The following is a 13,601-nucleotide window of genomic DNA, read 5'->3' as shown; positions in this document are numbered from 1 at the left end:
TAAGAATAAACCAAGTCAAAGGGACATACTAAATCTAAGATTAACAACTTGTAAACTACAGTAATAGCATTACTGATTTTAGAGCTTATTTAAGTGTAAAGTTTAGTATTCCCAAGATGTTCAGTGTTCTGTTGACTTTTGCTGTTGTTTATTTTTTAATAAGAAAAGGTTAAAGTCAGGGGTTTTTTTTCAATATGGAGAATAGATTATTTGCCTTTTACATTTAACATTTAAGAACCTGTTTGATGTATTTCTGTTTGGGGTTTGATTTTTAGAATTTAAAAAGTAACCCTGATCAGCCAGCTGTTATCTTACTTTTGAGACAAGTTCAATGTAAACCACTCCTAGAGTCAAAAAAACCTCTCCCAGATGCTGTACTTGAAGAGCTGCAAAAAACAGTCATGTCCAACTCAACCTCTGTTCCAGCTTGGCAGGTAAATTCTCTCTTTTCTTATGTGAGTCCTGAATTAAAATGCTCTGTGATATTAAATGAGGTCAGGAGTATGCTCCACTTTTGTCTTGCCTTTAGATTCACTGTATATCTCTCATTTTCAGGGTTTAAAGGGTAGCGTGGTTAGAGAAACTAAAGAAGTTGAATATTCATTTAGGATCTGCTGCTGCACGGCTTCGAAGCTTTTAACATTGTTGATTGTAAATTTTCTCCATTTAAAATAGTGTTGAAAATACTGTCTTTTACATGGGATTGGTGTAAGAGAGCTAAGTGTTACATTTTATAATAAAGTTACCATAATGGTGTTTAACTCTGTCTTTAGAGGGGATGTGTGTAGTTTTTCCTTAGCTACTTTACAGGTAACCTATATCCAAGATTTTAATGGGTTTTTAGTGCCTTTAGAAATAGTTCTTTTCAGGACTGATGCCTGAATCAATAGACTGTCTGCCCTTTTAGCTGGCTCTGCTTACCACAAGGACAAATACATAATGATCACTGTGTACTTTATTCTTATTGATAGCAAAATACAGAAAGCATATAATTACTTTACTCAATTTGTTATAGTTCTTTCTGTACCACAAGATAGTATCAAGGGACTTTTTGATATAGGTTTTACAGAAGCTTATTTTACTACAGTTTGTTCTTCATTTTGATCTTTTGTTATGTCAACAGTTTTGATGTCCTGCTTAAAAAGATTATCTAATGGTGTAAAATAGTTGGATTATGCAAGTTAAGCCACTTTGTTTACTCTAATCCTTGAAGAAATATGGTGCTTTTTTCCCTCTCGGAGTAAATTTGCCATATGAGAGTTAAGATACTTTAATTCTAAGGTCAACTGGATATTGATGATCTCATGTTCTTTATCAAGGGGAAAAACACCTTGTCAAACTAAAAGGGAAAAATTAAAGGATAAATTATACAGTAAGTAAAGTCTTAGAGATAGTATATGTGTTTTCTCTAATTTTGCCTGTTTTTGAACTTGATATAAATGGAGTATCACTTTGTATCTGGTTTCACTCAACATCATGTCAGTGAAATTCATTTAGTTGTTTCATTTAGTTGAAATTCATGTAGCCGTAGTTTTTTTTCATTTATTTTTATGAATATACTGTAAAATATCCCTTTTACTGTTTGGATTACAGTTGACCCTTGAACATAATGGGTTTGAACTTCACGACTGCACGGGTCAACTTATAAATGGATATTTTTCAATAGTCCATGGTTGGTTCAATCCTCAGAACCATGGATACGGAGGTTGACTATGAGTTACATCCGTGTTGTTCAAGGGTCAACTGTGTTTCCAGGTTTTGGCTACTATGATTAATGGTGCTGTGTCCATTCTGGGATATGCCTTTTGTTGGGTGATAGAGTATGTGTATATTGACTTTAGTAGATCCTGTCAAATGATTTTTAAAATGGTTGTCCAGTTTATGTTCCCACCAGCAAATTATGAGCATTCCAATTGCTGATATTGCTAGATGGTGGTTATTGTTTTCCTTTTCCAAAGGATATGTAGGTAATAGTGTCTTGTGGCGGTTTTAACTTGAATTTACCTGATGACAAATGCTGTTGAGCCACTTTTCATATGCTTATCGGATCTTTGGATTTCCTCTTTTTAAAGTACCTTTTCTTTACTGTAGTTTTTCATATGCTGTTTTCTTACTGAATTGTTGGAATCATATTTTCTGGATACAGGCACATTTTTGTATATCTGTATTGCAAATATTTTCTCACATCTGCACCTTGGCTTAACATTTTCTTAATATTATTTTTTGATGAGTAGTTCTTAATCTTAATGAAGTCTAATTTATCATTTTTAATGGCTAATGCATTATTGAGGTGTTCTACTCAAGAACTCTTACTCCAAGTTCATGAAGATATTTTTCTGTTTTCCTTTAGAAACTGTTGTTTTACCTTTCACATGTAGGTCTATGATCCATCCTGGATTAATTTTTGTGAGTGTTGCAGGGTCAAGGTTCATTTTTTTCCATATGGATGTGTAATTGTCCCAGTACCATCCTTTGAAAAGACCATTATGTCCCCACTAAATTGTAGTGATGCTTTTGTCATAAATCAGGTGCCTGGGTCTTTTAGGGCTCCCTATTCTTTTCCTTCTTTTTCATTGATCTATTTGTTTATTCTTGCTTATAGCTTTATAATTAGTTTTGATATGTGGAGGTAATATTAAGACCTCCAACTTTCTTGTTTTCCTTCAAGTGTGTCTCAATCACTTTAGATGTTTTGCATTTACATGTAAATTGTCAATTACCCTTACTCTCCCCGCCAAACAAAAGTCCTACAGAGATCTTAATTGGAATTACATGAATCTATAGTTTAATTTGGGGAGAATTGACAAAGTATTACTATTGAGTTTCTCTATCCATAAATGTGTTATATTCCTCCTTGTTTAAGCTCTGAATTTCTCTCAGCAGTGTTTTAAAATTTTTGCAATAGAGGTCTTTTACATTTTTGTGTTAAATTTATTTCCGGGTAGTTGATTTTTTTTGTTGTTCCATTGCAAGTGGTATTTTTTTCTGTATGTTGGTGTCAAACATTTAGAAATACTGTTGATTTTTATATACTGACCTTCCAGAAACCTTGCTAAATTCACTTATTCTTTTGAAATGGTTTTGGGTTTTCTGTATACACAATTACATCCTTTGCAAATAATGAAGTTTTACTTTTTCTTTCTAATATTTTTATGTTAAATTTTTTTCTTGCCTTATTGCACTATTTATAGAGCCTCGATTACAGTGTTAAGCAGAGTGGTGATAAGGGAACATTCTTGTCTTATTCTCTACCTCAGATAGAAAACATTTGTAATTTCATAATTATAATTTTTGCTTTAGGTTTTTGTAGGTATTTATCAGATTCTAAAATGGCTGTCCAATTTTTGTTTCAGATTAAGGAAATCCTTTTCTGAGTTTGTCAAGAGAGATTTGTTTTTTATCATGAATGAGTGGATTTGGGGTGGGGGCCATCTATGAGAATGCTTCTTTTTCTTTATTCTGTTACTACGGTAGATTGCATTGATTTTCATATGTTAAATGTTACATCTGTAATGTATAAAAAGTCATATTGCATTTTGATTTTGTTCCTGACTTGCCATCTTGGGAGACTTTTTAAGGCTTCAGACTGGATGTGGCTGTTCCTAATAGAATGGGCAAGATGGCTACCCCTTTTTTGACCTGTGATTTTTGTTTTGGAGGCACAAAATTTATCAATAATTAAATTAAAAATTTAGCTTCATCAAAGTTTATTGAATTTGTTGGAAGTAGACTGTATACGAAACTAAAATCTTTTGGGTTCTTTTCTCTTGCTGTTCCTCAGTGGCTGGCACACATATATCAGTCCCAAGGAATGATGGGTGCTGCAGAGATGTGTTATAGGAAGAGTCTACAAGTAGCATCCCAACAGGGCAGCTGGAGTGGGAAACTCTCAAGCCTGTTGAGACTAGCACTGCTTGCATTAGAAGTCTGCATGGTAAGATCATGTTATAATTATGATGTGAAAAATTGATTCTTTTATTTTTCTTTAAGATAAAAGCTTTTACATAGTGATATTCCATTGAGTTCTTACAGTTTCATCACCTTCTAGTGTGCTCTCCTCATAGACTTTGTATTTGGGCTTTTTGATGGACATAAGAGTAACATAACATAAACCTGTAGACTCTAGCAGGACACTGTCAGTGTTTAGGGGGAAAAAACAAAGATTGCAATTTTAAAAGTTGAATTATGGCAGAATATACATTTTTGTTTCTTGGTGATTTAGGTTAGAATTAACCCAGCTACTCATCAGTGACAAAGATACCAATAATTAACATTTTAGTCATTTCTTAGTTCAATTTGACATTCTGTAAGAGGGATTTCTAGTAATTTTTGACTTGATATGTTTTCTGATACCAAGGTAGGTATATTAATCTAGAAGTCTTATACACTAGTGTGGAAAACTTTTCAAGATAAATATTTAAGTGGATGCATGGAGGAGCAAACTCCAGAACAGTGTGTATGATATGCTATTTGAGTGTATATATGTGTGGTATGTATTTTTAAGAATATTTATCTCTACATCGTGTGTGTGTGTGTGTGTGTGTACATGTGTGCACGCTAATAGGCACATGGAAAAATACAAAAAGATACAAAGGAAATTTAATGGCAGTTATTTTGGAGGATAGTACTAGGGGTCTTTAAGGGATAGTGGAGGAGAATTTTTCATTTTATATCCTTTGATAGTGTTTGAATTTTTTATCATATGCATGTTATTTCTGTAATTAAAAGATAAAATGTCATTTTTTGTTTTGGAAGAAATTTCCTAGACAGGCCTGAATTAACTCATGCTTTTGCCATAGTAGTCCATTGCCAACGTTATTTACTTGCTTTAACTAGACATTTTGCCAAAGAAATATAAGAATTAGGAAATTTATTCCTCTTTGGTGCTATTACTGTGGAGCACGTTTCAGAGCTCCTTAGGTTGGGGCTATGTTTTGTTCATCTTTGCGTCTTTGCTTTACCACTCTGCCTTATATATAGGAGCTCCTCCACCAATGGTTTTTGAATGACTGGACTAATAGTAATGGTAGTCAAATTTGACGTGATTTGGCTGGAAAGAAATGGTGGTTAATGGTAATTCTAGATCACCAAACATTTTGTTTTGTTTGTCCCATATTTATATTTAACAAAAGTCTTTGTGACATTGGCAGTCGGTGGGCTATGGAAGCCACATGTAGCACCTATAAATGCTCTTGAATATGTGAACTGGAGAAGTCAATACCCTTTTAGTCTAACTTACTATTTGTTAGTTAATAAATATTATTAGTGATGTGGTTTTTTGTTTGTTTGTTCTTCATGCTGGGAAATTAAATCTGCCCTGAAATAAAATAAAAATAGCAATAATAATAGCAAACATACAGAACACTTAGCCTGTGCTAGGTTCTGTTACAGTGCTTTATACATATTAACTTCATTAATATTCATAAGAACCCTATTTTACAGATGGGGAAATTAGCTTACAATTTAGTAATACCCACATATACCTGCCCCCATTGCCCCACCACTACTACCACCACAAGAGTGTTTTCTATAGGAGCCTTGGTTCTGATTCTACCAGTTACAACCTGTGAAAACTTCAGCCAATTAAGCTGTCTAGAGCTCCCCCAACCTTTTTTGGTAATAGTGGAGGTAGTAATACCTACTTTGCCTAGGTATTAGGAATATCAAATGAAGTTAACATTTACAAATGCCTTTGTAAACTTTAAAGCACCATCCACATCTAATTTGCTTGCTATAAGATTTGATACCCAGCAGTTATTATAAGGAGATGTCATATTTCTCTGGTAAAGAGCTGGCAGTGTGCAGAGGATGGGTATATTAAAATTAGACTGTTTTAAGAGAAGCTATTGTATGTGTAATAATATATGAAAAGGCTATTAAACTGAAAGTTTCCCCTGAGATATTAAATATCAGATGCCGAAGAGAAATATCAGACCAAGATACAGATTTCTGAAGTGGGTAGAAGAGTAACCTATAAGGAAGCTATAAAAGGATTAGAAGAGCAGAGTTGGAGGATTGTGAAGAAATCTCTCTGGAGAAAGCTGTTGCCTCCCCCGTCGTCCCCCTGGCACGTTTCCACACACAGGTGCCCACCAGACGAGGAAGGGAGTCTCGCTGCCAGAGAGAGCGAGGCTTTGATGTGTGACCTCTGAGGTCCTGGAGGCACACGTCTAGAAGCACATGGACAGGTATCTGACACATGCCTCGGAAGCTGTGGCTCTCCACCTGCTGGGAAGAGAGTTGCTCATGTTTTGGAAAGTGACTGCATGCTTCTGGGAGAGAGTGGTCAGCAGTGGGTGAATCCCAAAAGTGGGTAGGAATGTGTGCTTGGGTACCAGATGCCCTCCATCTTGTGAAGGAGAGTTGCTGCAGCGTGGGGTCAGCAGTGCTCCTAGAGCTTGTTAGGGCCAGGAATGAGTGATGCCAGCTGAGATAGTGGACTGCCATGGGAATTATCTTAGATCCTGACATGTAAAGCCACCTAGAGGAGTGATGGGATCTAGCAGAAAGGAAGCTAAAGGTTTCCAGATTGCCACAGCATGTGAGGGGAGTAAGTGGAATAGTTCATTCACCCAGGTTAGTGGGACTGCAGCTGAGCAGGACTGCTTCGTGGGTGTGCATCCTATCCTGTGCACCTGCATAGGCCTCCACACTGGGTTTAACGCTCTGCAGCCGCCATCTTGAAATTCTTAATCATTTTGTAACAAAGGGCCCTGCATGTTTTTGTTTTTGTTTTTGTTTTTTGGCATTGAGCCCCACAGATTTCATAGCTGGTCCTGCAGTAAGAGACTATGCATAAAGTTGAGAGTCTCTGATAAAGCTAGGAAAGTCTGGATGAGAAAAAGATCTTTAAATATCTGTCAGGCCTAAAGAGCATCATCTTATGATGGCACCAGTCAAACTTCTGATATTTCAGTTGGTTCCTGAAACTACAGTTAGTAAGAAAAGGTGGGAGTGTTGGGCGGAGGAACAAGCCATGTGCTGCTCCCTGTAAGCATACCCTAGCTGGGAGCTGAGGAGATGGGAGTGGGGTGTAAATATTACCTTTGAATGAAGATTGAAGTATTGAAAAGAGAACATTCTAATTAAGACCATGTTTGCGAATGGATGTCAGAGCCATGGGACCTACTGTAATTTACATCCTTATTATATGAGGAAAATATAATATATTAAATCAAATAATAATTAATATATTAAATATAATAAATTTTAAAAACAATGGGAGACAAAAGTGTATTTTGTATACACTTTTAAGTGTATTCTAATAAGTGTATTCTAATCACATTGTTTAGTATACCAGTTACATATAGAAACTATTATATCATAATATATGGGCTAACTTTACGGAATACTTTATATGAATTCTTGGAATTTAAAGAGTGCATTATAAAAGCAACCAGTGAGAGTTTTGTGTTATTGGTTTTTAAAAATATATTAGGAGTAATTTTAGTAGTATGGGCTTTGCCTTACATTCTTTTGCAGATGTACCCAAGGTGCCATTGCTCCTGTCTTTATGGAGGATGCCTCATAATCTCTGATCTCTGTTTTCATATTCATTATCCCTATGGCTTCCTCTTCCTTGATTACACAAATTACTATTGCCTGTGCTGAACTCAGAGTTTATTGCTCTAACATTTAAAATAATAATTTAGTGTTTGAAAGGGACTGTGTATTCACTCATTATATTGACTTTATTAAAATGTGTATTCTAGATATCTGTAATTATGAATTCTTGGTTACAATTTGAGGTTTTCTATGAAAGATTTTAAATACATTTTTTTCCTTATGTAATTCCCTAGAGTGTTCACCATTTTATTTGCAGTTACTGTTTCTTTGGAACTACTTATCTATGTTATTTCTGAGTCAGTACATACTATAACAAACTAAAGTTTGCAACCTAAGTGATGTATAGATATCTTAACATTTTCCCCACAAAGTGAAATTCTTAAAAAGTTTTTCAGAATTGATGACTTTGATTTAATTTATCTCTGATCTGCTTTGCACCTTTTTTCCTGTATTGGGATTTTATTAACATATTTCATTTCAGTCTTTCTTCTCTCCTTAGATAATTTTTGAAATGTGGAACTTATACACTACCAGTTAAAGAATCATGTTAAATTGAGTTTTGTATATTTGGTAGACCAGAGGCTTAGTAATTGATAGATTTCATTCACCCATGTAATAGAATAGTGCATTTTCTTTTAGCAAATATTTTAGTGTTTTTAAAGTGATATCTCCTTTTTGAAACCTTCCTTAATCCCTGTCAGCCTTGTTTTGTAGTTCCATAAGGACAGGAATCAGATTTTAATCATTTTGTAGAATTTTGCTCCCTGTAGCATTTACATGGCAACTTAGACGAGTAGGCACTCAACAAATAAGAGCTGATTACATTTTTTAAAGTAAACATGTCAGAACTTCCCTGGTGGCACAGTGGTTAAGAATCCACCTGCCAATGCAGGGGACATGGGTTCGATCCCTGCTCCGGAAAGATCCCACATGCTGAGGAGCAACTAAGCCTGTGTGCCACAACTACTGAGCCTGCGAGCCACAACTACTGAGTCTGTGTGCCACAACTACTGAAGCCCGTGCACCTAGAGCCTGTGCTCCGCAACAAGAGAAGCCACTGCAATGAGAAGCCCACGCACTGCAACAAAGAGTAGCCCCCGCTCACTGCAACTAGAGAAAACCCACATGCAGCAACGAAGAACAAATGCGGCCAAAAATACATAAATAAATTTATTAAAAAAAAAATAAACGTGTCAAATGTTTAATGATTTAATATTTGTCTTTTATTTTTATAGGCTAATATTTCCAGTGATCACTGGCCATCCTTGGTTCAAGAAGCTACAACTGAGGCCTTGAAACTTTGCTTTTGTCCGCTGGCTGTCCTTATACAAGCTTTGTTACAATTCAAACGCAAAATGGGAGCAAGGTATGAAGAATCTTCGTTCATTTTTTTCTTCAAAGTGTTTCTTCACTTTTAATCCTTCTACGAAACAAAGGTTTAGAATTAGTTTAACAAACTTTGATGTTATTCATATATATGTTTCTACTTTGGAAAGGCTGGTTCTAGTAACCCAGTAAGGAAGAAAATAAAGTCTTACTTAAAAAAAGTAATTTGGTACCCAGATACAGAATATGAGAGATTTTCATGACAGCATTTTGAGTGAAGAAGGCCTTGGAATTTTTGCTCTTCACTGTTTTAGGATGAGCCAACAATGTAAATGTGGATTCTAGAAACAAACAAAACCCAAAAGGCTCAAGTTGAAGGCTAGATTGACATAAATTCCTGCAAGGCAATAAGCTATGAAAAAAAGTAATAAATATTAAAAAGGCAGAGATATTATAAATAATGTGGTTTTTATATCTAGAAAATCTAGACACTTCACAGATTTAAATATAAAAATTTAAAGTTATAAAATTTAAATTTAAATTTTAGCAGTCTTTTTATTGGAAGTGGAGATGAGGTCAGAAATAAATTTGAAGAAAATTACTTAAAGGTTATACGAATGAAAAAACAGGCAAGAATATTTTTAAATTCTGAGAATATTTAGCTCTAATGGATATCACATATAATACAAAGCGTAAGTGAAACAATGGTTTAGGAGCATATATTACTGGAACAGAATAAGAATTGTAGACATAGAGCTTAACACATATAAATGTGTGGCAAAGGTCACATCAATACCACAAAATAGGAGTGAAGGAAGAGATAAGACCTATGACTAATTAGCAATTCCAGCATCATTTACTGATATTTATTTATTTTTGCCACTTCTTATATGACTAATTTCACCAAGAAATGTTTTAGGCTATAATGTGAACTTCCTAATGAACTCTTTCTGCCGAAGCTCAGTATACATGACTTAGAGAGCGTTAACTCCCAATTGCCTGTAATCTCTGTTAGCACCTCCCATAATTTTTATCACTACCCAAAATCAGCTCAAATAAACATGCCGCCTAAGAAAAAGCAGTGTGCTTTACTATGTGATTCCTATGTAAAAGCATCTTCAGGGCATGTTCTTCTTTAGCTCCTACTTCAAACCAGTTGCTACTTACAAAATCTTCCTATTCAGCAGTTCTGAAGTTATCACAATTTGTGTTGTTTCTACCCATACAGAAGTCTTTGGAGCCATAGATGTTAGTAAATTTGGAAAGAAAAAATTAGAACATAACTGTAAATCAGCCTATTATTACATAGGTTCATATATTGTACATGTTGTTAAAAATATATACTAAAAGCCTGATATTATACACTTAGCCTCTAGTGTAGATGTTAAATATTTCTTCTTGTTCCACTCTATATTATCTTTGCATTATTTATTTTCTGTCTACCTTCAAGAGGGATTAGAAGTAGAGCAGTCAGAAGTGCTCATGAAATAGGGGTTATTTTCCCATTCTATTTGGAAAGAGCCTTAATTTACTTATCTGCAAAATGAGAATAATAGCAGCAACCTACCTTATAAGGTTGTGAATGTTAAATGTGACCATATGAGTAAAACACTTGGCATACTACGTAGCACATAATAAATACTTAGTAAATGTTAACCATTATTACTACCTTTTTCATTACATGGATGAAAAAATTCATGAAGTAATCAGCACGTTGTCTGCAAAAGAATGAGAAAGATAATGTGTGTTTGAGACTAGTATATGAAATATCTTATATTAATTTATATGCTTTGGACTGAAAGTAAATATCTTTTTCCCAGAGAGACGCGGCGACTTTTAGAGAGAGTGGTGTATCAGCCTGGGTATCCCAAATCTATTGTTTCAGCAGCACGTTGGTACCTTCTGAGACACTTACATGCCAAAAATGACTACGAGCTCATCGATGTAAGGCATTGATTTTATTAAAGATATTCATCTTGGACCTTTGTTGGATGAGGGCTGAGGGTTGCTATCCTGTGCATTGTAGGATGTCTAATAGCATCCCTAACCACTAACCACTAGATGCCAGTAGCATTGTCCTCCTCCCTCCACCCAGCTTATAACAACTGAAAATGTCTTCTAGACATTGCCAAATAATATCTGAGGTGTAATCACCCCTGGTTGAGAACCACCGATTTAACCTGTAGGAAATATATTCTCCTGATGTGCTATGTAGCATAAGAAAAGATAGATGAAGGCTCTGGGTTCTGGTTGTAGTATTTCTTATGACCATTGCAGTGGAGGCAAATAGGTAGATAGGATAGGTTTAGAAGTAGCAGAAATTAATGGGATGTTCATATTATCTTTGGAAAAATTATTTTACTTCTTATTGTCTTTTCTGTAAAATTCATATGACAATTTCTACTCCACTTCTCATGGGATGGCTCTGGTTTCTAAATATATAAACATGTACAGTTGACTCTTGAAGAATGCAGGTTTAAATAAATGGTGTGGGTCCCCTTACACTTGGATTTTTTTTTATAGTAAATACTACAGTACTACACGATCTTTGATTAGTTGAATCCATGGATACCAAGGAACTGCCTATATGGGTGGCTGACTATAAGTTATATGTGGATTTTTGAGCATATAGAGGGTCTTCATCCCTAATCCACACGTTGTTCAAGGGTCAAATGTACGTGTGTGTGTGTATTCTTTTTAAAAAGGTAGAGTCTGTATGACATGTACTGGGTTAAAATTCTTATAACTTCAGCCAAGAGTTTTAAAAACACAATGAAAATTAATGAGAAGCCTTTTTTAAACACCCCCAGCCTTGGGAGATGGAGATAAGTGTCTCCCTCCAGAGCAAGGAATAGGCATGTTTAGTGCCAATTATAAAAGATTCAAGTCTCCTAGGCGCCTAGGCTTAAATCTAAGATTCCCCTCTTGTCAACCAACTGTGTATGTGGGAAACTATATGCATCTATCCATGTCACCCCTTTGAGACTTAGATAGGAGGGGAACAGATGCAAATATGTTGATACTCATGTCGTTTGCTACACCATGAATGATAAAGACATTTGTCTCTGACCCAGGTGTCCAATCATGAAACTGTGACAGGCTAACTTGTTAGCTTGCAGATAGAGCAACATCTCAGACCCTTCACAGTGTTTGAAAATGAACAACCAAAAAATGTTTTAGTAATCAAATGATCAACTAAAATTAAAGCTTCTAGTTTGTGGAATTGATGAAAATTACAGAAAGGTTCTTAATAGAGCTTAGAACCCAAGCCTTGATCCTAAGCTCTGGTTTTAAAGGAGAACAATGTCATTTGAACAATTCTATGCATAAAGTGGTCTTTTGGGGTAAGGGTTTAGAGGTGACAGTATTGTAAACAAAGCCTCCAAACAAAACCTTTAACTTTATGCAGTGCTGGCAGTGGTAACAATCAAAATGTTGACATCCGTACTGTTGAGCATTTGAGTAAATTGTGCTTATCTCTGATGTTAGCTTTGTTTGAACAGTTTATTTCAGCAAAAATGACAAAGTTTGCACATAGTCACTTTTTCTTGTGTAGTTTGATATTGCCTGCTGCCCTTTGGCTTACTCGGCTTCTATGACTCTAAATATAGGTATTGTTAGTAAAGAAAATACTAACATTTCCTGTATGTAATTTCCCACAGGTGCTGGTAAACAATGCCAAAACTCATGGAGATACAAGAGCACTGGAACTGAATCAGAAATTATCCTCACAATAACAATGCTTTATTTTATAGTAAGCAAGCAAAGAAAAAGCTATTAGAATGAAACAAAGAATCAAGACTTTCCCCAAAGCAACATTTAAAAAAACTATAGTTGTAATCATCCATTCCTTTTTTAAATCTAAAGACATTTAAGTTCTTAAGCTAGAGGTATAATTTTCCATAAACTCTTAATATAACTTTAATTTGAAAAATGTCTTTGATTTTGAGAAGTCTATAATGAAAGGAAAAACCATGGTTCCCTTAGTTGTTCATTAGTTATTTGTAAATCATTATTTTCTCTATCTTGCATGGTTCACCATTGGACTGTTTTTTGGTAATCCCTTACAATAAAGCCTTAATAGCCATTTGCTAAATAATATGCAAAAGGAGATTAGCACAATGCAGAATTTTATTTATTAAACAACAAATTCAAAGATTTAATTCCTTCTGTGAATTCCTGAGTTCAGCAGACCAACTCATCTAAAATCCAGATAATCTTATAATCTGTTTTACTAGTGGTTCATCTTGGATTCTGTTGAAGAAGCGTAATATAAATGTTAGGTGAGTCTTAGACTGCTAATGGATATGTTCATATAAATCAAAACACTCAGGTGTAAACCTGCATTTAAAACATTAATGAAAAATTTTGGAAAATAATGCTGACAATATTTAACTGATCATGCATTTCCTTCAATCATGATGAAAAGATGAACTTCCTTAAATAAAAAAAAAAGAAATGGCTGTCTTGTTTTCTTTATAGTATCGATATCAGATATAATTTCAGAATTTCAGATTTTAAGACATGAAAGCACATTTTCCTATTTTATTTTATTTTTTCAAAAAGCCCTTTATGGAGTGTTCTAATTTCATTCTTTTACATGTAGCTGTCCAGTTTTCCCAGCACCACTTATTGAAGAGGCTGTCTTTTCTCCATTGTATATTCTTGCCTTCTTTATCAAAGATAAGGTGACCATATGTGCATGGGTT

The 13,601-nt window shown here is 34.8% G+C and overlaps 1 protein-coding gene across 6 annotated transcripts in view; it reads left to right on the top strand.

Moving 5' to 3' along the window:
• TTC37 (tetratricopeptide repeat domain 37) overlaps nucleotides 1-13,355 on the top strand; it is a 164,228-nt gene extending 150,873 nt beyond the window's left edge. For all 6 annotated transcript variants that reach the window (XM_036846124.1, XM_036846127.1, XM_036846121.1 and 3 more), the window contains 5 exons: nucleotides 276-434; nucleotides 3,782-3,934; nucleotides 8,802-8,932; nucleotides 10,713-10,836; nucleotides 12,555-13,355. In XM_036846124.1, coding sequence (XP_036702019.1) covers nucleotides 276-434; nucleotides 3,782-3,934; nucleotides 8,802-8,932; nucleotides 10,713-10,836; nucleotides 12,555-12,629 — 642 coding nt within the window. In that variant the 3' untranslated portion in view covers nucleotides 12,630-13,355. The remainder of the gene's footprint in view (nucleotides 1-275; nucleotides 435-3,781; nucleotides 3,935-8,801; nucleotides 8,933-10,712; nucleotides 10,837-12,554) is intronic.
• Nucleotides 13,356-13,601: the final 246 nt, after the last annotated feature.

Source organism: Balaenoptera musculus, chromosome 3, assembly GCF_009873245.2.
Source record: "Balaenoptera musculus isolate JJ_BM4_2016_0621 chromosome 3, mBalMus1.pri.v3, whole genome shotgun sequence".
Taxonomy (NCBI): Eukaryota; Metazoa; Chordata; class Mammalia; order Artiodactyla; family Balaenopteridae; genus Balaenoptera; species Balaenoptera musculus.
Note: the sequence above shows the minus strand (reverse complement) of the source record. Positions and strands in the feature narration are given on the sequence as shown.